This window comes from Neoarius graeffei, chromosome 17, assembly GCF_027579695.1.
Source record: "Neoarius graeffei isolate fNeoGra1 chromosome 17, fNeoGra1.pri, whole genome shotgun sequence".
In the NCBI taxonomy this organism is placed as follows: Eukaryota; Metazoa; Chordata; class Actinopteri; order Siluriformes; family Ariidae; genus Neoarius; species Neoarius graeffei.
Genome location: NC_083585.1, coordinates 41,128,834 through 41,154,087, shown reverse-complemented (window position 1 = coordinate 41,154,087; position 25,254 = coordinate 41,128,834). Strand labels below are relative to the sequence as shown.

Sequence of the window (25,254 nt, the reverse complement as noted above, 5' to 3'; positions counted from 1 at the left end):
ACAATACCATCATGTCACAAAGTGTTTTATTACTCTTGATTCAGAGCAATTTGCCAAGCAGTATTTTTTATTCATTTATAGTTATGTACATCCACAAATCAAGATGGTGCCTGTTATCATTATCACTGCTATAAATATTAGTCATTTAGCAGACACTCTTATCCAGAGCAATGTAAAACATACCCAGAGCAGTTGGGGGTTAGGTGCCTTGCTTAAGGGTGCTTCCACCATTCCTGCTGGTCCAGGGACTTGAACCAGCAACCTTTTGGTCCCAATGCTGCTTCTCTAATCCTGAGGCCATGACAGTTGAAGCTATTAAGGCAAAATAATGCATGTCCTCTATCCTGAAGTCAGAAAACTTGAAGGAACAGGCTTACCTCTTAATGTTACAAAGTGATGATACTGGACACTCCTTCCAAAAGTGCTTAAAAAAAACTCTTTAGAGAAAAGACATCAAAAATTACCTACTTTTCTAATTTTTAATATGGTGCATCGGCTATACAAGTCCCTATGTGCATTGTTGCTACAGAAACAATAACATACAGTATTAGAACAGTTTATATAAGGGGGCGTCGTGGCTCAGGTGGTTAAGGCGCCATACCATGAATGCGGGCGACCCGGGTTCGATTCCGGCCCGAGGTCATTTCCCGATCCCTTCCCGTCTCTCTCTCCCGCTCATTTCCTGTCTCTACACTGTCCTATCCAATAAAGGTGCAAAAAGCCCAAAAAAATATCTTAAAAAAAAAAAAAAAGAACAGTTTATATAAATGATTATAATCCTTGCAACTGGCACTACTGTCAGAGCTGCTGTTGTAGAAAATTAATCAGCGCCTTCTGACCAATCAGAATTGAGAATTCAACAACGCTGTGATACATAAACATTATCGTGAGATTCATATGCAATTACAGTATCTGTTTATTATTATCACAACTATACTACAAACATTTGTAGCTAGGATTTGTTTTGATTCAGAGGTCTTCCTTTTCTTATAGATTCATTAAAGGATTCATGTACCGCCACCAGCCACGCTGTCCTGAGAACGAATTCTTCCTTGACTACGTACGCTACTCATTCCTCATGAAGCTACACAGGAGTTTGCCGAAATCAGTACTGGACAAGAGCTGGCCTACACCACCCCCTGCCCTGACTGAGGTTTGACTCCATGTGCTATTAACCCTCACTTATTATTTAAATAATATTGGCTGGCTTTTTTTTTTTGGTGGTATATCAAATATATTCCATTCAGCTAGCATGATATTAAGACGAGTTCAGTATCATGCTAGCTGAATGGAATATATCTGATATACCATGAAAAAAGCCAGCCAATATTATTATTATTATTATTATTATTATTATAATACATACACATTTGATGGAACAAACCTGGCGGCCATGTTTGTTTACAAATTTTCACGGTCGCTCATTCGCGCAGAAGTTTTACGTGTAATATCTCACGGCATTTTCAATTCACTGCGACAGTTTACTGCAGGTGCTGCTGGCGAACAAAGAGATGCTACAGAAAACTCTCTCATTGGATATTTGCATCAGCTTCAATGTGTGACATGTTGTCTTGACAACCATGCAATATCATAAACTATATTCAGTGCTCATTCTCCATTGGGTAGAGTGACATAATACATGTAGGATAAGCGATACACTAACAATATTGCATGCTATCAAACCAAATGAATGAAACCCACTAGAAGGGAATAGAACACATGTTTTTATTCCATCGAAAAAGTGTCCTGCATATCTAATAATACTGGATATGGTATGGAGTAGATATTGATGTATGACGGTATTTTGTCATACACCAGGCATCAGAGCACCTCCGCAAGCTGTGTATGCAGAACATGGTGTGGAAGTACTGCAAGAGCATCAACCCAGAATGGAAGCATCAGGTAGAGTACAGATTCATTACTGCTTTACAATTCATAGAGGATTTTCCAAAATTCAGCATGGCACTTTCCTCATTTTGTGTGTACAAAATATGAGCATCTTTCCTTTTCCTTGTAGTTGGAGCAGAAGTCGGTGGCCAGTGAAATATTTAAGGACAAGAAAGACAACTACCCTCAGAGTGTCGCCAAGCTGTTTGTAGGAACAAGGCTCAGTAAGTGTTTCTCTGTGCCGATTTATTTATGGTTGAAATAGCAAATTCTCAGCTTTCAGCTGATCCCAGTTTTGCCTGTAGGTAAATAATATTTATTACAACTATTTTTATTACAATTTGATTTTTGTAGATGGAGATTATTGCTGGCAGATGCATATTATAATATTATAGCAATTATTTCTAACTCGTAGCTCAAATAACCAAATGCAGGAAGTGTTTTTACATGTTTGCATTTTCATGTTATGAGAGTTTTCATGAGTTGTTCAGTACATTTATGTGAATTTCTAAAGAATAAAGTGCATTTAAACAAGGGTAAAATTGAATGTATAGCAAATTGTCCAAAATCCATTCGTATACTGTGGGATAGATCTTTTTTTTGTCTGCGGTGTATTATAACATTCTAGCATGTGTGTGTTTGTTTAGATGGGGAGGATATCAATCCTAAAGTGCTCCAGGGTCTGGGCAATGAGAAGATGAAGGTATGCGTTCACTGAAGGATGGAGTACATCATGGCAGCCACCTCGTTTTTCACAATTTGTGTTATTTTCTGTTAAAAAAATAAAGAAAAAGACAGATATCACAGTTCTGATAGCCTACTATGCCTGACATGATAAACCAGTGTTTCTCAATCCTCCTTCTGGAGCCCCCCTGTCCTGCATATCTTCTATCTATCCTTGCTCCAAACCAAACATACCTGATTGAAGTTAGTGTGATTAACATGCTCTTGATTAAATCAAGTGTGTTCAGCTAATCAAAAGTACCACTGATGAGTTCAGTCAGGTAGGTGGAGCAGGGAAAGATGGAAAACATGCGGGAGCAGGATTGAGGAACACTGATAAACAATGCTGTGAGCAGAAGTATGAAACTGGCTTTTTGTATATTTTGGATATGGAATTCACTTTGTGGCTCTTTACAGTATGCTGTTCCAGTGACTAAATATGACAGAAGAGGATACAAACCACGTTCACGGCAGCTGCTCCTGACTGGCAGCAGTGCGATCATAGTAGAGGAGACTAAACTGAAACAGCGCATTGATTACAGTACTCTAAAAGGTGAAGCAGCAAATGAAAATAATATCTAGTAAGCATAAAAAATAATATTCTATCCACATTCACTGGATATGAGCAATCGTGTGTTCTGATTGGCTACTGTACTACTAGGCTATCAGCTCATATACCGTGAGTACAGAAAAACAAAATCGCATCAAGTCAGATATATCACTTTATCAAGTATTTAAAAGAAACAGAAATCAAGAAAACAGTATCTCCTGTTCCACACTCCAACCCAGTCGGTAGTGGTAATGCACTTTTAAGTTGGTTGGCCCACCGCTAAAAAAAAAACCCTAAAGAAGAAGAAAAACAAAATGACGGACCATGTTGCTGAACCAACCGAGGAAGAAATAAAAACTCTGCTCGAAAACAAAACCCAAAAAAATTTAAAAAAGCAACAAAATATGGAATAAAAGTATTTGATGGTAAGAACGTATCTTTTTTATTTTTCAAAAATTATTATTATAGCGGCGGCACGGTGGTGTAGTGGTTAGCGCTGTTGCCTCACAGCAAGAAGGTCCTGGGTTTGAGCCCCGGGGCCGGCGAGGGCCTTTCTGTGCGGAGTTTGCATGTTCTCCCCGTGTCCGCGTGGGTTTCCTCCGGGTGCTCCGGTTTCCCCCACAGTCCAAAGACATGCAGGTTAGGTTAACTGGTGACTCTAAATTGACCATAGGTGTGAATGGGAGTGTGAATGGTTGTCTGTGTCTATGTGTCAGCCCTGTGATGACCTGGCGACTTGTCCAGGGTGTACCCCGCCTTTCGCCCATAGTCAGCTGGGATAGGTTCCAGCTTGCCTGCGACCCTGTAGAAGGATGAAGCGGATAGAGATAATGAGATGAGAGATGAGATTATTATAGCAGTTTCTACAAATTGCTACTGTCATTTCGCCGGTTTGTTTACATTCTAAGCAGAAAAGATTTTGTCAGACGTTTTGTATAAAGTTTTATTGATCAAATTTGCTAAAAATAAAAATGCTCTTTCTCAAAATCCAGTAAATGTGGACAGAATAAAACAGTTATTCCACTCAATCTCATCGTACATGGCTTATAACTGACGAGGCGCTACACGCCTCATCGGCTGTCAGCTCATGTATGACTCGATTTTGTGGAATAACTGCATACATGTCAACCTATACGGAATGTCCGTATTTTATACGGATTTGATTCAATAAACGTAGTATACGGGCGTACAAATAAAGTTATATAGATTCTTTAAAAAAACTTCAATATTTATTTAGAGCTATAATCAATTCCCACGATGATAAAAGAGCGCATAACATTTACAAACGTACTGTACACCACAGACAGCCAGTAGAGAGTCTTATGAAATCGCGCGTTATCTTGTGGTAGCGAGACTTCGTTCCACTTCTGATCATGCGCACACCGCATTGCGAGAATCCCGCCAACCGGGAAGTAACATTTTGTTTGAAAAGCGTATTTCCACCTGAGCGACTTTCACTAGCGACTGAAAAGATTCTGAATGGGCACTCCGGCAAGATCAACACAGACACTTGCTGTGACATGCAGCCTAGTGAGGTATTGGTGCAGACTGCTAAAAAAGCTGTCATGGAGTACAATTCAGAACATTAGAGTGACACTTTGTGTTTTTGTCAAACATTGGAGCTTTGTATTCATTCTGAAGGTTTATTGTTATTAATATTGAATAAAAAGTAACTTGGATATATCATTGTTAATTATCATTCAAATTTTAGGTAAGTTATTTTAATTTGCATCTTATACGGATTTTATAAGGGAAATACGGATTTTGGAGGTTGGTTATACAGGTTTGATTGACCAAAGGTTGACATGTATGTAACTGTTAAATATAAATATTAAATATTGACCTTCTCCTTTAGGCATTTCTGTCAGCTCCCTCAGCGATGGTATTTTTGTCCTCCACGTTGTCTGTGAAGACAACAAACAGAAGGTGAGAGTATAAGATGATCTGTGAAGCATGACTACAGCAGACTGACTGGTGTAAAACATCAGTATATAAACACATCTCATTTATAGGGTGATGCAGTTCTACAGAGTGATCATGTGATTGAGACGTTAACCAAAGTGGCAATCTGTGCCGACAAGATCAACAACATCAACATCAGCCAGGGAAGGTCAGCCTCATACATGTGTACTTAATGTGAATTTATGTGAGAAACGTTGGATTCCTAGCAACTTTATAATTCTCTTTCTTTTTGTCCTTGAACAGCATAACATTCACAATTTGTCAAGGGAAAGAAGGAACGATCGATTTCACGTCCGGCTCCGAGCTGCTCATTGCCAAAGCTAAGAATGGAAACCTTTCAGTGGTAAGGAAAGGCATTATGCATTGCCTCATAAATAATCCATGAAAACATACCTGTAATAACGTTTATGCTGATGTTCTTTGATACCCCTTTTCCACCAAATCAGTTCCAGGGTTGGTTCGGGGCCAGTGCTGGTGCTGGTTCACAACTCGTTCAACTTGCGAGCCAGCTGAGAACCAGTTTGCTTTTCCATAGCTCGCGGTGCTAAGGGAAGCCACGTCATTACGTCGCTGTATACGTCAGTTACGTCGTTGTATACGTCATTACGTCGCTGTATACGTCAGTTACGTCGCTACGTTTGCATAAACCTTGGCGCAAATATCGAAGCAAAAACAACACGGAAGAAGCAGCAGCAACAACAATAATAATAATGGCTGACTTCGCGTTTGTACAGCTGCTGCTTCTCGTCGCTTAAAAATGGCGATCTTTCGCAGTCTTGTTATTGTTGTTGGTCTTAACAACTCCGCCCCCCCCGCTGACAGAAGCGGTTCTTTCCTCTGGCCCAGCAGAGAGTTGGTGCTAGCCTGGAACCATTTTTTCTGGCCCCAGAGCCAGTTCTTTGTCAGTGGAAACAGAAAACCCGGTTCCAAACTAAGCACTGGCCCCGAACCAACCCTGGAACTGCTTTGGTGGAAAAGGGGCATCTGTCAGCAGTTCGCCAATTCAGTAGATGCACATTAAAGTAATCCAGAACTCAAACTAGTGTTAATTGGCTTGCCAGTTAATTCATGTGTTAATCCACCTGGATGAATAATTATATATAATGATTGGTATTTGTGTCAAATTTGTGGGTAGCCTTGGGTCAGATCTAACCATGAAGCATGTATGCTACGTAAGTTAGCAACTAGCATGGCCTGAAGGTTAGAGAAGCAGCCTTGGGCCCAAAGCGTTGCCAGTTTGATTCCTGGGAGTGGCAGGAAAATTGTGATGGGAGTTGAGTGAATGAACAGCGCTTTCCCCTCCCTCTGTATCCCCTTGAGCAAAGCACTTAACCTCCCGCTGCTCCCTGGGTGCTGTAGCATAGCTGCCCTGTGTGTGTGAGCTCATTGCTCACGTGTGTGTTCACTGCTTCAGATGGGTTAAATGCAGGGGAGGAATTTCACTGTGCTTGAGTGTACGTGACAAAGGCTGCTAATTTCCTTGTGAAATCGGAATTATGATTCTTTTTTGCTTATTATACGATTCTCATTCATGATACTTTGACCAGTTTTGTAAGGAAGAACTTCTATGTTATAAATCCTTGAATTACTGTAGCAAACTATGGTAGCTACATATGTTTGTGAATGATGGCTCTTCTGGGTTTTGAATTGAACTGATTTACTGCAGATTTGTACTGCAATAGCCAAATTAAATAAAAATGAACTCGAATCATGCCAAGAGTACAATGTGTCCTCAAAAAGTTAAAAGGAAACCAACAACATAAACAGTTGGTTAAATAGTTCGTCATGGCATTTATCTGTTCTTCTGCCAAACAGCTTGTGGGTGTAAAGTGGTGTTGATAAACGTGCTCCATCTCTAATGCAGTACTGATTTTTGAGCGAGGCAGTATGCGCTGTAGCTCTCTGGCTCACTCCATTCATTCATTTTGTAAAGGTAGTCATTTTTTATTTCGTCATTGGGAATTAAATATTCAGCACATATTGCACATTTGTTTAGGGAAAATTTGTTCTGTCTCACTACAAATGTACTTTGGGTCATTTTAAGATTTACACACAGTTTTCCTACATCGTTTCTCCTCTTTAATCTTGAGACTCTCCGCACTTCAGGTGCATGCGTGAGAACATGTGGAAGATCTCTATAGTCACTGGTCACAATGAATAAGGAGCAATACTGGCGCTCTGTTTTATACAGTTTGCCCAAGTGCAAATGCTGTAGAATCGGCACTTTTTTTTTTAATTCAGTTGCACTGATGAACAGTTTTAATAATGATTTGTAATCCAGCCTTAGCCATTAAGATATATTTGACAGGTTTGTCTACTGTTAAATAAATCACTGAGAATGTGACAATGCAAATCAAGACCTGAATCATGCATCAAGTCAATTAACCTGTTAAAAAAACATCCCAAGCTATTTATTCTTCTGAATGGTGGGGGGTTGGGGTTACTATGGGGGTTGTTTTTTTCCCTCTGTCCGTCTGTATCTCCGTCCATCCGAAACACCCTTTTTCTCAGCAACCACAAATCATAGCCACTTGGTACCAAACTTCAGCTTTGGGTTCTATATTGTGTATACCATTTTCAGGTCTGTTGTACATCAACTTCCTGTTTACCGATTGATTGTATTTACAAAACATATAGGGTGGATTTACAAAATTTTCACAACACTTTTCTCAGCAGCTACAAATCACAACTGCTTGATATTTGGTACCGAGCTTCATCTTGGGGTTCTGTACCGTATTTACTGTTCTTAGGTCTGTCGCATATCGACTTCCTGTTTATCGACTTAATGTATTTACGAAACATATAGCGTGGATTTACAAAATGTTTGTAACATTTTTCTCAGCAACTACAAATCACACCTGCTTGATATTTGGTACCGAGCTTCAGCTTGAGGTTCTATACCGCGTATACTGTTTTCAGGTCTGTTGCACATCGACTTCCTGTTTACCGACTGAATGTATTTACGAAACGTATAGCGTGGATTTACAAAATGTTTGTAACATTTTTCTCAGCAACTACAAATCACAACTGCTTGATATTTGGTACCGAGCTTCAGCTTGAGGTTCTATACTGCGTATACTGTTTTCAGGTCTGTCCCACATCGATTTCCTGTTTACCGACTGAATGTATTTACGAAACATACTGTATAGCGTGGATTTACAAAATGTTTGTAACATTTTTCTCAGCAACTACAAATCACAACTGCTTGATATTTGGTACCGAGCTTCAGCTTGGGGTTCTATACCATGTATACTGTTTTCAGGTCTGTCCCACATCGATTTCCTGTGTACCGACTGAATGTATTTACAAAACATATAGCGTGGATTTTGACGCTATTTCAAGAAGCAAAATGCTATTTCAAAATAACAGTTTACCAGGATGCTATTTGAAATCCCTGTGGAGAACACTGCTCTTTACTTACTTGTTTCAGGGTTCATTATTTGCTGAAGTCAGCATTCATAATAAGTGTCCTATTCCTTCGATTGCTTGCATTCTGATATAAACGGGAGTGTGGGCATACGTACGTGAGCAGTAGCTCACAGTTGATCTTGTTTGAAATGTTTTCAGGAGCCCTGAATTGTGTAATTGTGTGTGAAGCTAATTTTTAGGGAGATGTTTTATATTTATGTGATATACATGCAAACATGCAGCCTTTTGTGATTAACCTGCAATCCAATAGTCTGAGGTATGTATAACTCTCTGAACATATTTCTCAGTGAAATACAGTCCAGTGTGTTATTTTGCAGACTGCCCCTCGCCTCAATTCAAGATGATGGCTGCATCCTAAACCGGTGACCTGTCACACAGCCGCAGACAGAGCTACACTCTGCCAGCGAACTGCCAGCCAGCCAGCCGCACCAAAGGCTTCGCTTCCACTCGTGAACTTCCAGCAAACTAATCAATATTTATATTTCTGTGTTTTGAAAATTTAATATTGTTGTTATTGTATGATTTTTATATTTTGAAGCCAAGAAATAACAATATATCAGTGCATATTTCTTGCACTGTGTATCTATCTTGCTTAATTTTGGGAACAATAATTTGATGTCTGAAAAGCTTCTGCCTTATGTACAAAGAAAATCAGGGTTTGCAGTAAGAACTTTTTTTGATTGTTTCTGTTCACTTTTTTCCAGGGACTCAGAAAGCAGAATCATACTCTTGCATTTTAGTTACAGTAGTGAGAGAACATTACTTAATGTTTTATTTTAAAGATAAATTATTCCTTAGGAAAAGTTTCTAGAACCTGTCTTTTCTCAACGCTATACCAAATATTTTTGCACACAGTCGCCTGATAATTGTGATTGGTATATTGTGGGAAAATGTACAAGGAAACTGAATTGTTTTGTTGAGAGTTGATGCTAAGTACGTTGAGAGCCTGTGTTAAGTCTCCTGGAAATATGTAGAAAGGGGTGATTTATGGTATGATTATAATGCAACCAGCTCATGATGTTAACGGAAGGCTGAGTGGATTTTATTCAAGCAAAGTTAAACAGATTTGTTGGAACAGGCTTGAATATAATAGGCTCCTTTACCCCCAAGACTAGTCACACTTTAATACCCTTTACTATAATTATATTTGTGTCAGCTTTTCTTTTTGATAATCACTTAAAAGAAAGTTATTTAGAGGATAAAGCAATGGTAAATATAGAATGTCTCTATTGTTTGATACCAGGCAATATGTTCTGCCTATAGAATGACTTTGCTCCAATTACAGTAGTAAAAAATAATTGCCTTGCTCTTTATACACTGGATACATGCTAACGCCATTTTCTAATCCACATGCTACTTAGGCTAAAGATAAGCAACAATTAGCTTGTGAAGAAGAAAATGGTAGAGAAGTATCCACGAAAAAAAGGGCTTGTGTACTGTATGTAAGCACTACTATTGTGCACAATAAATATGCCATTTCAGGAACGAAAGTGCACATTAGCACAATACAGACATGTGCTTCATAGGAAACCAGGCACCTTTATACTGTGTGTACAATATAATTTTGGTTTTGCGTTTTAAAATATGGATTGTTAAAGGTCACTTTAGAATGTCGAGCAAGTGCCTACATCACACATATTCTCACAGCAAATGTTACGCTTTAAAGATGACACTATTAAAACGCAAGTGTAAAAAGCTTTTCTAAGTGCCAGGTGTAACATAGAACAAATATATAAAAATATATTTTTATGGTTATAAAATGTTCCCAATGCTGTCCTTGGAAAAGCTATGATTAACGTTTTCTTCCTGCACCTCGACGAGCATAATTGACACTTTTTTGTGATTTTGTTTTATACTATTTGTGTAATTTAAGAAACTGAAAAATGTTACTTGGATGCAAACTGACAATATAAGCATAATAAAGCTGATTTCATAAATAAAGCTATTGTCAATCCTAAGTCTCTGTCGACTGATTCATTATTCTGAGGGACATACAGTATAAAGATCCGTATACAGTCAGGGCCATGAATATTTGGACAAAGTTATTATTTTAGCTGTCTATCACTGTACATATGAATTGAAATAAAGTAGAGACTCACTATATTGTTTATTGCATACACACACAGTGATAAATGGATCTCTGAAACCGGACAGCTGAACATTGGAAAAATGTCTCCTGGGTTTTGTTTTGTTTTGTTTTTTTAAATCTTTTGCTGTCCAGTTTGGGTGAGTCTGTACCCACTGTAGCTGTGTTTGGCTAACAGTAGTGCAGCCAGATGTGGTGGTCTGCTGTTGTAGCTCATCTGCCTCAATGCTTGATGTGTTGTGTGCATTGAGATGCCTTTCTGCTCACCACGTTTGCATAGAGTGGTTATTTGAGTTACTGTAGCATTCCTGTCAGCTCAAACCAATCTGGTCATGCTGCTCTGATTTCTCTCATCAACAAGGTGTTTCCACCCACAGAACCGCCGCTCACTGATTTTTTTTTTCACCATTCTGTGTAAACTCTACAGACTGCTATGTGTGAAAATCCCAGGTGATCAGCAGTTTCTGAAATACTCAGACCAGTCCATCTGCCACTAACAACCACGCCACAAAGTCACTGAGTTCACGTCTGATGTCTCATTCTGATGTTTGAGATCATCGTGACTTGTATCGGCATGATTTTGCGCTACTGCCACATCAATGGCTGACTGGATAATTACGTAAATGAACAGGGTTACCGTGTTTCTAATAAAGCAACTGTTGAGTGTATACTGTATATTTATGTTCTTTATTTGTTTTAAATGAATGATTGTATTGTGGCAATATCTGTGATAACTAATTGCCTTACAAAGTAACAACAGAAAAAGAAAGCAATGGTAATTTTGGTGGATATACTTTGACAGAAAATTAGATTAATTTTTTAAAATGCATTTGGCTTTGCCATAGCGCAATATATGTACAGTTGTGGTCAGAAGTTTACATACAGTGACATGAATGTCATCTTGGATATGAATATCATGGCAATATTGGGCTTTCAATTATTTCTCTGAACTGTTCGTTTTCTGTGTCTAAATGATTGTGCAACATATTTCTTTAATAGAAAAAACCCATGAATTTGGTGCAGAAGTTTTAATTTATTTTGGGTTTTCTGAAATCAACACAGGGTCAAAATTATACATACAGGGTCAAAAATTTGCATACACTCACTTAGATTATTAATTCAGAGGTGCTGAGACTTCCAAAATGTCTCTTATCTTGCCAAGGCCAAGGTCTCTTAACTTCCTGTTCGTGATCATGATTGACTACAGCTGGTAGCTTCTCTGTGCCTTCATAAAAAGGGTTTGTTTACAGCACTCATTAGACTGACCAACATACAGTAAAATGGGAAAGTCCAAGGAGCTCAATGCAGATCTGCGAAAGAGAATCGCAGATGTACACAACTCAGGAATGTCTCTTAGAGCCATTTCTAAACAACTGCAGATCCCAAGATCAGTTCAAACAATTGTATGTAAGTTACTGGGAGGTGTAGTCACTTTGCTAAGCCACTTTGCTTCAAGAAAACCCAAACTGTCACCCTCAGCTGAAAGGAAATTGATTCGGATGGTCGGGAACCACCATGGCACAGCCCTGCCATGAACTGGAAGCTGATGGATCACTGTCTACAGTTCAGTGAGTTTTACATTACCATGGACTAAGAGGCTGCTATCCAAGAAATACGTAACTCCCTGCTCCAAAACTGACATCTTCAAGTTTAACTAAAGTTTTCAACTGACCACATGGACAAAGAAAAAGCCTTCTAGAGGAAAGCTGTATTGTCAGATGAGACAAAGATTGAGTTGTTTGGCCACAATGACCACCATATACAGAGGGACACTGTACCAGCTGGTGGTGGTGGTAGGATCATCACGCTCTGGGGCTGTTTTCCTGCCAGTGGAACTGGTTCATTGCACAAAGTGAATGGAATAATGAAGAAGGAGGACTACCTCAGAATTCTTCAGCATAATCTCAAATCATTGGAAACTTGAACATGATTGGAAGTCACAACAGGACAATGAACCCAGACACGCATCAGAGCTGGTTATGGAGGATAAAGCAGGCTAACATTAAGTTTAAAACCCTATTGAAAATATATTGACTGTGCTTATAAGTCAAGTCCATACCAAAAAAAAAAAAATTAATTGAACTCTACCAATTCTACCATGAAGCGTTGTGAAATATCCAACCAGAATTCTGCCAGAAGCTTGTTCATGGTAAACAAAAATGTTTGGTCAAGGTGAATCTTGCGAAGAGACATTTTATCCAAATATTAGGTGTGCTGTAAGTAAATTTTTGAACCTGTATGTATACTTTTGACCCTGTGTTGATTTCAGAAAACCCAAAGAAAATTGTGCACCAAATTCTAGGTTTTTTTTTTAAAGATGTATGCTGTACAATCATTCTGCCACAGAAAAAGAACAGTCCAGAGAAATCACTGAAAACCCAAATATTGCCATGACATTCATGTCACTGTATGCAAACTTCTGACCACAACTGTACATACAATATGGCTGGGAAACCACTACAGCTTGTGTCAATTACAGTGGCCCCATTGTACCTAATCTGCATGTCTTTGAACTGTGGGGGAAACCAGAGCACCCAAAGGAAACTCACATGGACATGGGGAGAACATGCAAACTCCACACAGAGAGGCCCTCGTTGGCTGTGAGGTTCCAGCCTGGAACCTTCTTGCTGTGAGGCGACAGTGCTAACCACAGAAGAGCCACCCCAAAGGGATGGGACGGGATGGGAAGTTCGTTGTGAAGTCATAACCCTACGTATGAGTGAAATTGAATAAATGTAATCTGATCACCAACTCAGATGTTTGTGACAATGTACGTCTTTCCCCAGGTTACACTGAAAGAATCCGATGAGGTAAAGCAATGAAATGACACTCAGAACTGGCTAGATTGTTGATGGTTGCTGCTCAAAGATTTCACTCAGCTTTTGGTATCTTTTGTTATATACAGTAGTGAAGCGCTGGAAGTCATCACTGGCTGTGTTGAGGAACTGTCTTATGGTGAGATGTTTGGGACATTATTCAAGTTTTATCTATCACTCACTCACTCACTCACACTGGACAGTTGAACATTAGAAAACAAATCACCTGGTTCCAGTTGAAAGACTAGGTGATTTTTCCCCCCCCTAATCTTTAACTGTCCACTGTGGGTGAGGCCTGTGCCCAGGATAGCCTCAGATTGTTGTTTTTGGCTGAAAGAAGTGGAAGCTGATGTGGTCTTCTGCTGTTGTAGCTCATCTACCGTAAGGTTTGACATGTTGTGCATGCTGAGATGCTTTTCTGCTCAGCATGACTGTAATGAGTGATTATATGAGTTATTGTGTCCTTCCTGGCTGCTCAAACCAATCCTCCCATTTTACTCTGACCTCTCCATTCAACAAGGCATTTCCACGCACAGAACAGTCGCAGTTTATGAAATACTCAAACCAGCCCATCTGGCGCCAACAACCATCTCATCTCATCTCATCATCTGTAGCCACTTTATCCTGTTCTACAGGGTCGCAGGCAAGCTGGAGCCCATCCCAGCTGACTACGGGCGAAAGGCGGGGTACACCCTGGACAAGTCGCCAGGTCATCACAGGGCTGACACATAAACACAGACAACCATTCACACTCACATTCACACCTACGGTCAATTTAGAGTCACCAGTTAACCTAACCTGCATGTCTTTGGACTGTGGGGGAAAACGGAGCACCCGGAGGAAACCCACGCGGACACCGGGAGAACATGCAAACTTCGCACAGAAAGGCCCTCGCCAGCCACGGGGCTCTAACCCGGACCTTCTTGCTGTGAGGCGACAGCGCTAAGCACTACACCACCGTGCTGCCCTGCCAACAACCATACCACAGTTAAAGTCACAGAGATCACATTTTTTCTCCATTCTGATGTATGATGTATGGCCTGTATCTGATGCACTGTGCTGCTACCACATGATTGGCTGATTGGATAACTGCATAAATGAGCAAGTGTACAGATGTTCCTAATAAAGTGGATGGTGTATATATGGTGGTGCAGTGGTTAGCACTGTTGCCTCACAGCAAGAAGGTTCTGGATTTGAGCCCTGTGGCTGACTGGGGCCTTTTTGTGTGGCGTTTGCATGTTCTCCTCGTGCCTACGTGGGCTTCCTCCGGGTGCTCCGGTTTCCTCCCAGAGTCCAGAGACATGCAGATTAGTTCAACTGGCTACTCTAAATTGCCCATAAGTGTGTATGTGAGTGTGAATGGCTGTCTGTCTCTCTGTGTCATCCCTGTGATGGACTGGTGACCCATCCAGGTTGTACCCTGCCTCTCGCCTGATGTCAGCTGGGATTGGCTCCAGCTTCCTTGCGACCTGCAATGGATAAACAGTATAGAAATGAATGAAATGTGCATACTTATATATATATATATATATATATATATATATATATATATATATATATATATATATATATAAAATATTCCGAGTGACTTATGCCACTAGCAGTAAATTGAAGAGAATTTCATCCATATGAGACGTATGTACCTTGGTTTCATTAATGTAAAGAATGATGCGCTTTCCGCCAATGAGTTCTTCCAACAGAAGAAGGAACTACTGCCGGAAGATCATCCTTTTTAGGCAAAAGAACAGATGGAGGCCCTGGAGGGGAGGGGAACCTGCAGAAGGAGTGGCTACTACGTCAGCAGGTCGATCCTACACTGCAGTCACGACAGTAAATCCGGCTGAGCAGGAGTGAGATACATCTGCACCATGTGTAGATTAAATGTGTATTTGTACTTGTACAACCTTTTAAGTTTTGTGCATTTTTCTTGGTTTGCTCTTAACTATAAAAATTGTCGAATGTCACAGAGACAGTGCTAATACGATCGCTTTTGTTCTTGTATTAACCATAGATTAACGTCACACTGTCTCTGCTGATAATACAAGGATTGCAGCTCCTCTTTGATAGCTTTTGATACGCTATTATGCTTTCATTATTATATGGCACGAGCTACTTTTGGTAAAATCATGCGCTGTGATTGGTTCTTTGGCAGGCAGTTTTTTTCCCATAATGCCCATGGGCGATTACAGACTTTCTTTCCAAGGCGATGACTTTCAATGTTGTAAAAAAACAAACAAAAACAAAATGACAAAAAAAGATTAACTGGAAATCAAAACGGAATCAAAAATGGCCAAAAGACAAACAAGAGTCACCGAGTTATTCAAGAAACAAGCAATGAAGAGCATTCAGAAACCGCTAACCACTAACAGACATTGTTTAGAAACCGCTAGCCGTTTTTACTCTACATGCGTGACTCAACTATGTTACAAACATGGCATGACTGAAAGCAGTGTCACGCCTCATTAAAATGACCGTCTATTTTAATCTTAGAAATAAAAAAGCCATATAATAAACTCCTTATTAGCCTCGTTTGCTCAGTCTTTATGGGAAAATATCAGACCGAGGTCTTTTTGTACAGACCTTGCCTACAGCTAAGTCCATACTGTCCAGACCTCAGTCTGATATTTTCCTGTAAAGACCTCACACTCGGTTAATAAGTAGTTATTATCATATGACCCATACGGACCCGTGCACGATCTTAATAAAACCATTGGGAAAAGTCATATGACTGGGCAGATACAGACTTTTGAATCCGGTCTGGAAAAAGCCGTATGCGGCCCTGGACCCGTTTCCCTTGCTTCTGCCATTTTCATTTTGCTCTAAATTGTTACTTTAAAAAATGAGCGACACAACTGAGCACAGTGAAAGTGAATTTTATTATCCAGATGATTTATCAGGGGCGGCACGGTGGTGTAGTGGTTAGCGCTGTCGCCTCACAGCAAGAAGGTCCTGGGTTCGAGCCCCGGGGCCAGCGAGGGCCTTTCTGTGTGGAGTTTGCATGTTCTCCCCGTGTCCGCGTGGGTTTCCTCCGGGTGCTCCGGTTTCCCCCACAGTCCAAAGACATGCAGGTTAGGTTAACTGGTGACTCTAAATTGACCGTAGGTGTGAATGTGAGTGTGAATGGTTGTCTGTGTCTATGTGTCAGCTCTGTGATGACCTGGCGACTTGTCCAGGGTGTACCCCACCTCTCGCCCGTAGTCAGCTGGGATAGGCTCCAGCTTGCCTGCGACCCTGTAGAAGGATAAAGCGGCTAGAGATAATGAGATGAGATGATTTATCAGACACAGATCTAATTGAACAAGCTGAAATTGTTGAAGAAAATGAAAAAAGATACTTTCGAGCGAAGAAATTCACTTGTTTATACAAGGACACAGCTATTATTCCGAATCCCCCCCCTAAAAAAAAACCACTACGTTTTGTTATCATCAGATGAAGAATACTGAACTGACTTGACTGCTGACTCAACTCTATTTTGTTTTCAAATCAAGGTTCCTTTTTGTAGACTTACACTAATGATATCTCCAGGAGCTGACCAGAGTTTAAAGATTTTTTTTGGGGGGGGGGGGGGCTTTTTTTTTTCACCTTTATTGGATAGGACAGTGTAGAGACAGGAAATGAGCTGGAGAGAGACAGGGAGTGATCGGGAAATGACCTCGGGTCGGAATCGAACCCGGGTCCCCAGACCCATGGCACAGCGCCTTAGTCAACTGAGCCATGACAAAGCTGACCAGAGTTTGAACTCACTTTTACTAATGATGTTATCTTAAAATCATTTTCATTATGACAGAACAGTAAAGTCAGTTGTATTTTATAGGATTCAAACTGTTATTTCAAACTTGTGCAAAGGTGATTCAGCATATAAATGGTTTGCTGTCAATCAAATAAAAACTGATTGGTTTGTTTTTGTTTTTCGCAAACTGTTGTTCATTGTTTTCCACTGTGTATGTTAGTTAAAAAAAATGTCACCGGATAAAATTCTTGTCGACCGAGTGGGAGGGCCAGACGGGAAAATATCTGGCTCTTGGTCATATGTATGGCATGACCCGAGCCAAATATTTTCCCATCTGGCCCTCCCACTCAGTCACTAAGTACATATTATTATCTTGTTATCCTAGTTTACTTTTTATTCTTAATCCAAATAAACCAAACGCTGAGAGAGAGTGATTCATTTACCTTACTTCTGGCTTGAGTTGGGTTTTTCTCTGGACAAAGATCTCACAGGCTTCCTAAGGGCCCTAAATGGTAAGTGGGCACTTATCAGCACTTTTATTTCTGTAGTCAAGCTTCTCTATTTGTGCTGTAGTTATTTCATAACCTTGGAAAAGTCCTACTTTTCACAAATTAGGGTTTATCAAGGGAAATTTTACTTACTGTGAGAGTATTCTCCTCGAGTGTATGATTTTCACTGTTGCTTTTGCATGTCACTCCATTTCATACACGTGTGGGATAAAACCACTGAGCTCTATATAAAATCTGGAGAGCTCATATAGACTCGTCAGAGTGAAGCCAGCTGGCCGCCATCTTACCACTCCCACCGCGGAGCAGAACTGTCATTTAAATGACTGGAAGCTACACAAAATTGGACAAGTTATTTATGTAGTTGGTGAGAAAAATTAGAAGAAAAATACCTACATGTGCAGCAAATCATCAGGTCAAAGGTTGTGGACAGATATTTCCACATATATATATATATCTCCATCCATCCATCACCTGTAGCCGCTTATCCTGTTCTACAGGGTCGCAGGCAAGCTGGAGCCTATCCCAGCTGACTATGGTACACCCTGGACAAGTCGCCAGGTCAGTGCTAACCACTACACCACCGTGCCACCCTGTGTGTACATATACATATATATACTGTATATATCTCATCTCATCTCATTATCTCTAGCCGCTTTATCCTGTACTACAGGGTCGCAGGCAAGCTGGAGCCTATCCCAGCTGACTACGGGCGAAAGGCAGGGTACACCCTGGACAAGTCGCCAGGTCATCACAGGGCTGACACATAGACACAGACAACCATTCACACTCACATTCACACCTACGGTCAATTTAGAGCCTCCAATTAACCTAACCTGCGTGTCTTTGGACTGTGGGGGAAACCGGAGCACCCGGAGGAAACCCATGCGGACACGGGGAGAACATGCAAACTCCGCACAGAAAGGCCCTCGCTGACCACGGGGCTCGAACCCGGACCTTCTTGCTGTGAGGCGACAGCGCTAACCACTACACGACCATAATCTCAGTAAAAATAATTATAGTAGTAAAAAAAAGCCATTCCAAAAAAAAAAAATTATCAGAGATTGAACTGGAAAAAGAAAAAAACCCAACAATAACAGGGCGGCACGGTGGTGTAGTGGTTAGCGCTGTCACCTCACAGCAAGAAGGTCCTGGGTTCGAGCCCCGGGGCCGGCGAGGGCCTTTCTGTGCGGAGTTTGCATGTTGTCCGCGTGGGTTTCCTCCGGGTGCTCCGGTTTCCCCCACAGTCCAAAGACATGCAGGTTAGGTTAACTGGTGACTCTAAATTGACCGTGAGTGTGAATGGTTGTCTGTGTCTATGTGTCAGCCCTGTGATGACCTGGCGACTTGTCCAGGGTGTACCCCGCCTTTCACCCATAGTCAGCTGGGATAGGCTCCAGCTTGCCTGCGACCCTGTAGAAGGATAAAGCGGCTAGAGGAGATGAGATGTGGGTAAAGTTGAGAAAATAAGAGGAGGTAATGAAAGGGGGGGAAAGTCGAGAGATACTTTTCTTGAGGCGAATTTGATCGGAAACCAACCCTTACGAAAATCTACCATGGTTTACTATGGTTTTACCATGGTTTTTATGTAGTAACCATGATTCTACCATGGTATCGCATGGTTATTCTAAGTACTATGAACCAACCATAGTATTACTATGGTTCATCCATGGTAGTAACCATGGATCTACTATGGTATTTCATGGTGATTCTAAGTACTATGAACCAACCATAGTATTACTATGGTTCATCCATGGTAGTAACCATGGATCTACTATGGTATTTCATGGTGATTCTAAGTACTATGAACCAACCATAGTATTACTATGGTTCATCCATGGTAGTAACCATGGATCTACTATGGTATTTCATGGTGATTCTAAGTACTATGAACCAACCATAGCATTACTGTGGTTTATCCATCGTACTGCAGTAGCTGTGGTAGCATCATAGTTGTATGTGTAATAGGTCATAGTAACTACGAAATTAGTTTAAAAATGGATAGTATGGTTTTTAAAAGGATGCACTAACTGTAGTATTACCATGCTTTCGTCCAACAGTCAATGCTGTAGAGAAGGATCTCGATTAACAGCCCAGATCCATTAACATTTACTTAGAACCTAAAAATTTAAGTGAACATTGAGGTAAAATGCACCATGGTTTTCATGGTTACCCAAAAAACCATGAAAACCATGAATAACTATAAACCATAGTAAAACCATGGTTAATTTTCGTAAGGGCAGATATTAACATTAACATTTATACCATAGTGAAACCATGGTTAAATCATGGTTAAACCATAGTCATGAACCATGGTTTTCATGGTTACCCAAAAAACCATGAAAACCATGAATAACTATAAACCATAGTAAAACCATGGTTAATTTTCGTAAGGGCAGATATTAACATTAACATTTATACCATAGTGAAACCATGGTTAAATCATGGTTAAACCATAGTCATGAACCATGGTTTTCATGGTTACCCAAAAAACCATGAAAACCATGAATAACTATAAACCATAGTAAAACCATGGTTAATTTTCGTAAGGGCAGATATTAACATTAACATTTATACCATAGTGAAACCATGGTTAAATCATGGTTAAACCATAGTCATGAACCATGGTTTTCATGGTTACCCAAAAAACCATGAAAACCATGAATAACTATAAACCACAGTAAAACCATGGTTAATTTTCGTAAGGGCAGATATTAACATTAACATTTATACCATAGTGAAACCATGGTTAAATCATGGTTAAACCATAGTCATGAACCATGGTTTTCATGGTTACCCAAAAAACCATGAAAACCATGAATAACTATAAACCACGGTAAAACCATGGTTAGTTTTCGTAAGGGCAGATATTAACATTAACATTTATACCATAGTGAAACCATGGTTAAATCATGGTTAAACCATAGTCATGAACCATGGTTTTCATGGTTACCCAAAAAAACATGAAAACCATGAATAACTATAAACCACGGTAAAACCATGGTTAGTTTTCGTAAGGGCAGATATTAACATTAACATTTATACCATAGTGAAACCATGGTTAAATCATGGTTAAACCATAGTCATGAACCATGGTTTTCATGGTTACCCAAAAAAACATGAAAACCATGAATAACTATAAACCACGGTAAAACCATGGTTAGTTTTCGTAAGGGCAGATATTAACATTAACATTTATACCATAGTGAAACCATGGTTAAATCATGGTTAAACCATAGTCATGAACCATGGTTTTCATGGTTACCCAAAAAAACATGAAAACCATGAATAACTATAAACCACGGTAAAACCATGGTTAGTTTTCGTAAGGGCAGATATTAACATTAACATTTATACCATAGTGAAACCATGGTTAAATCATGGTTAAACCATAGTCATGAACCATGGTTTTCATGGTTACCCAAAAAAACATGAAAACCATGAATAACTATAAACCACGGTAAAACCATGGTTAGTTTTCGTAAGGGCAGATATTAACATTAACATTTATACCATAGTGAAACCATGGTTAAATCATGGTTAAACCATAGTCATGAACCATGGTTTTCATGGTTACCCAAAAAAACATGAAAACCATGAATAACTATAAACCACGGTAAAACCATGGTTAGTTTTCGTAAGGGCAGATATTAACATTAACATTTATACCATAGTGAAACCATGGTTAAATCATGGTTAAACCATAGTCATGAACCATGGTTTTCATGGTTACCCAAAAAAACATGAAAACCATGAATAACTATAAACCACGGTAAAACCATGGTTAGTTTTCGTAAGGGCAGATATTAACATTAACATTTATACCATAGTGAAACCATGGTTAAATCATGGTTAAACCATAGTCATGAACCATGGTTTTCATGGTTACCCAAAAAAACATGAAAACCATGAATAACTATAAACCACAGTAAAACCATGGTTAATTTTCGTAAGGGCAGATATTAACATTAACATTTATACCATAGTGAAACCATGGTTAAATCATGGTTAAACCATAGTCATGAACCATGGTTTTCATGGTTACCCAAAAAAACATGAAAACCATGAATAACTATAAACCATAGTAAAACCATGGTTAATTTTCGTAAGGGCAGATATTAACATTAACATTTATACCATAGTGAAACCATGGTTAAATCATGGTTAAACCATAGTCATGAACCATGGTTTTCATGGTTACCCAAAAAAACATGAAAACCATGAATAACTATAAACCATAGTAAAACCATGGTTAATTTTCGTAAGGGCAGATATTAACATTAACATTTATACCATAGTGAAACCATGGTTAAATCATGGTTAAACCATAGTCATGAACCATGGTTTTCATGGTTACCCAAAAAAACATGAAAACCATGAATAACTATAAACCACGGTAAAACCATGGTTAGTTTTCGTAAGGGAAGCGAAACACACAACGCGATGGGAGTGGCAATATGGCGGCCAGATGGCTTCACTCGTCTCTACAGCGGGGAACCGGCGATGGTAAAACTCATAAAGAAAATGACCCACAGAGCCCTGCACACGCTTTAGGGCGGAGACATGGACTCGCGCTAAACTAGTACTCGACTGATCAGCTGACTCCTGTCGGAATGTGCGCGTTTGGGCTGTGATTATGTTTGTATACACGATACAGGTTTTTATTGATACTTGCTCCGTGATCTATATCGAGGTTGTTTTATTGTTTAGATACCGGTCTGAGAGTTAATGCGCTTTCACGTGGGGAAAACCCACAAGTTTTGGTTTCTCTGTTTATGACTTGGGATTGAAGGCGTGTGGATAAAGTCGAATGAAATCCACTTCCGGGAAGTAGGTTTGATCACATTATTAATCATTATCGGTTAAAGTATAGCAATGATACAATTTTACTTCGCACTCTAAGCGACTTAAACAGGTCATAATTTGATTTAATCAAACGCTTATGCGTTTCAACAGGTCTTTACCAAAAAGTAACCACCTTTATGAGAAGAACAGGAGTTTTTCCATCTTTCATCAGTAACTGGTGAAGAGTTTCCAGCCAATCTCTGTCAGAACAAACCTGATGGCTGTTGCATCATGCAGTCTGGAGATCCAAAGACGCCGTGTGGAGCTGGTGGAGAACTGGAGCAAACGCTTGAACCCTCTCCTGGAGCGCCTCTTCGAAATGGGGGCTGTGACCGAAGAGGACCTCAGTTTTATAAAAGGTGGTGGACTTTTAGGTGAACGAGACTGTATGAGGACGCTGCTGGATGTCCTGCAGGGACGAGGAGAGGAACCGTGTCAAGCATTTCTGATCCTGTTGTCCAAATTCGAAGCTTCTAACTTCATTCGAACCACAAACCTGAGTGTAAAAGATCCTGTGAGTGACCATCTCCAAAGACACAAGGATATCTTGGCCAGGCAACACACACCAGGAAATTATCTCGGATCAACATGTGGACTTTCCAAGGTAGACTGGTTCACGGACATTACGTTTTCTAAGCAGACAGGACGCCAAGTGCCAGTTCATTTCCAGCATGAGACATCAGTTGTCGGGGATGCCTTTAGGGCAGGGAGGGCCGAGGCAAGAGGGCAAGGAGAGACTTGTTCTTATAACGACATCTATCAGAGCTTGCTCGCTAACTCACGGGGTGGTGTAGCCTTGCTGTCTGGGGTCGCAGGTAGTGGCAAAACCACAGTGATCAAATGGTTAGTCCAGGAATGGGCTGCAGATGCAGACACACAAAAAATTATCTTACCCCTGGCTTTTCGTGAACTTGGCCTAATTACTGAACCCCAGAGCCTCCAGGTTTTGCTCTCTGATCATTACAGTCATCTGAAGCCAATTCTGCCAGAATTAATGACCTCAAAGCAAGGCCAGCTTCTGCTTATTCTGGATGGGCTTGATGAGTTCTGTTTCCCCTTGGACTTTGGACACACCCCTAAATGTTCAGACCCTGAGCGGGAGCTATCAGTAGGAGCCATGGTAGTGAATCTAATAAAAAGGATCCTGTTGCCAGATATCGCTCTTCTCCTCACGTCCCGTCCTCATGCTGTAACAAAAGTCCCACAGCTGCTGGTCAACCAGTTCTACAGTGTGTTGGGGTTCTCCCCAGCTCAACAACGGCAGTACTTTGAGCGAAGCTGTAGCTCCAGCCAGATCGCTGCTACCATGTGGGGATTTGTGTCTTCACACAAACCCCTTCAGCTTATGTGTCACATCCCTGCCTTCTGCTGGATTGTGTCTACTGCCTTGCACAATGGCACTTCCTGCCTCTTTTCTGACACCATACCACAGGGTGGTGGCTCACAAACAAGTGCAAATGAAGCAGTAAGAGAAGATCAGTGTGATGCCTCATCTGAACCTAATACAGTGATAAAGAAGAGTCATGTCCTTGGGTCCAGGCCAGCCACAATCACTGAGATCTACTGCTGCTTTTTGAAAACCATACTGCTCTTCCATGTAGGTGGGTGTGTGGAGGGCATGCATCTCAACAGGCTCCAGGATGCTCCTCATGTCCTCAAGGAGACAAAAGCAAAGCTTCGATGTTTGGGAGCCCTGGCCTTCAAAGGCCTGCTGGAGAGGCGATTTGTTTTCGACTCCTCAGACCTGGCCTCTTTCTCTCTAGACTGCAACGAGCTCTTGCGTGCCTTTTTGGTGGAGATCCTTAAAGAGGACAGATCTTCTCTAACCTATGAGAAGAACTTTCAGTTTATTCATACCAGTGTGCAAGAGTTCCTAGCTGCACTTTTTTATGTTCTGGAGTCATTGTCAGGTTCAGATCCCTTCACAGGACTTAAGCCAAACGTGAGACTGCTTGCTCCAGCAATGCGCACACAACTAATGTCTGTTATTAGTAAATTACATCGACCACAGCATCTTTTGCGAAGACGTATTAAGAAAGCACTCCACTGGGGGGAACGCCATCAGTCTGGGCACCTGGATCTCTTCTGCAGGTGTAGTGTTTCGTACATTTGGGTTTTTTTTTTCCTTCGTCCTAATGCTTACTTAATTACTATCATCCATAGTGTATTACACTTGTATCAATTTATTAGTAGAAATGCGGAGGCAATTATAGGACATGGCGCACACTGATTGGTCGAGAGATTCTGATTATTTCTCAGTAATCATCCCAAGTCACTCGGCAAAATGGCAGCTAATCGCTTCATCACCGTAAGTAAGGAAGAATTACAAATTATGAAACAAAATGCTGTTCCTAAAAGCACTAAAGATGCTACGAAGTTTGGTCTAAAACTATTCAAAGATAAGGTGAAATTGATTGATTTTATTTTATCTGTTTCAAAACAAAGTATTTTATGTGACTCGGTGTAGATAAGTGACACAAGTCCACACATTACATTTGCATGCCACTTTTGAAGATATTAAAAAAAATTATTTATTTCAATGATTTTTTAAAAAATTTGTTTCTAATAATCGCCGGTCTATTTAAACAAAACCATCATTCGCCTCAGGCTCAGTGAATGTCGGTGAATAATTTATTCAGAGAATAATTAAACGATATTCCAGTATAATTTAAATTGCTTTCTCAAACCCCCATTAACTATCTGAATATGGGCCTCATAGC

The 25,254-nt window shown here is 40.3% G+C and overlaps 2 protein-coding genes and 1 long non-coding RNA gene across 7 annotated transcripts in view; 2 read left to right on the top strand and 1 right to left on the bottom strand.

Annotated features, from left to right (window-relative positions):
- The window catches only part of myo1cb (myosin Ic, paralog b), a 103,760-nt gene extending 93,251 nt beyond the window's left edge, over positions 1–10,509 (top strand). For all 3 annotated transcript variants that reach the window (XM_060944217.1, XM_060944219.1, XM_060944218.1), the window contains exons 24-32: positions 994–1,153; positions 1,819–1,902; positions 2,018–2,111; positions 2,535–2,590; positions 3,028–3,163; positions 5,016–5,086; positions 5,173–5,270; positions 5,366–5,465; positions 8,869–10,509. In XM_060944217.1, coding sequence (XP_060800200.1) covers positions 994–1,153; positions 1,819–1,902; positions 2,018–2,111; positions 2,535–2,590; positions 3,028–3,163; positions 5,016–5,086; positions 5,173–5,270; positions 5,366–5,465; positions 8,869–8,895 — 826 coding nt within the window. In that variant the 3' untranslated portion in view covers positions 8,896–10,509. The remainder of the gene's footprint in view (positions 1–993; positions 1,154–1,818; positions 1,903–2,017; positions 2,112–2,534; positions 2,591–3,027; positions 3,164–5,015; positions 5,087–5,172; positions 5,271–5,365; positions 5,466–8,868) is intronic.
- On the bottom strand, positions 456–23,504 carry LOC132901670 (uncharacterized). Of its 2 annotated transcripts, none has more exons than XR_009656880.1 (4): positions 22,749–23,504; positions 5,004–5,064; positions 3,889–3,962; positions 456–2,658 (listed from the first exon to the last, which is right to left on the bottom strand). It is a non-coding gene; the product is annotated as an uncharacterized LOC132901670 (long non-coding RNA). The 2 variants fall into 2 exon arrangements; XR_009656879.1 differs by lacking the exon at positions 456–2,658 and having other exon boundaries at positions 22,749–22,943; positions 23,031–23,240.
- The window catches only part of si:dkey-118k5.3 (NLR family CARD domain-containing protein 3), a 22,652-nt gene continuing 19,576 nt past the window's right edge, over positions 22,179–25,254 (top strand). The window contains exons 1-2 of one of the 2 annotated variants that reach the window (XM_060944221.1): positions 22,179–22,519; positions 22,646–24,625. In XM_060944221.1, coding sequence (XP_060800204.1) covers positions 22,752–24,625 — 1,874 coding nt within the window. In that variant the 5' untranslated portion in view covers positions 22,179–22,519; positions 22,646–22,751. The remainder of the gene's footprint in view (positions 22,520–22,645; positions 24,626–25,254) is intronic. The other variant, XM_060944220.1, reaches the window with a different exon arrangement.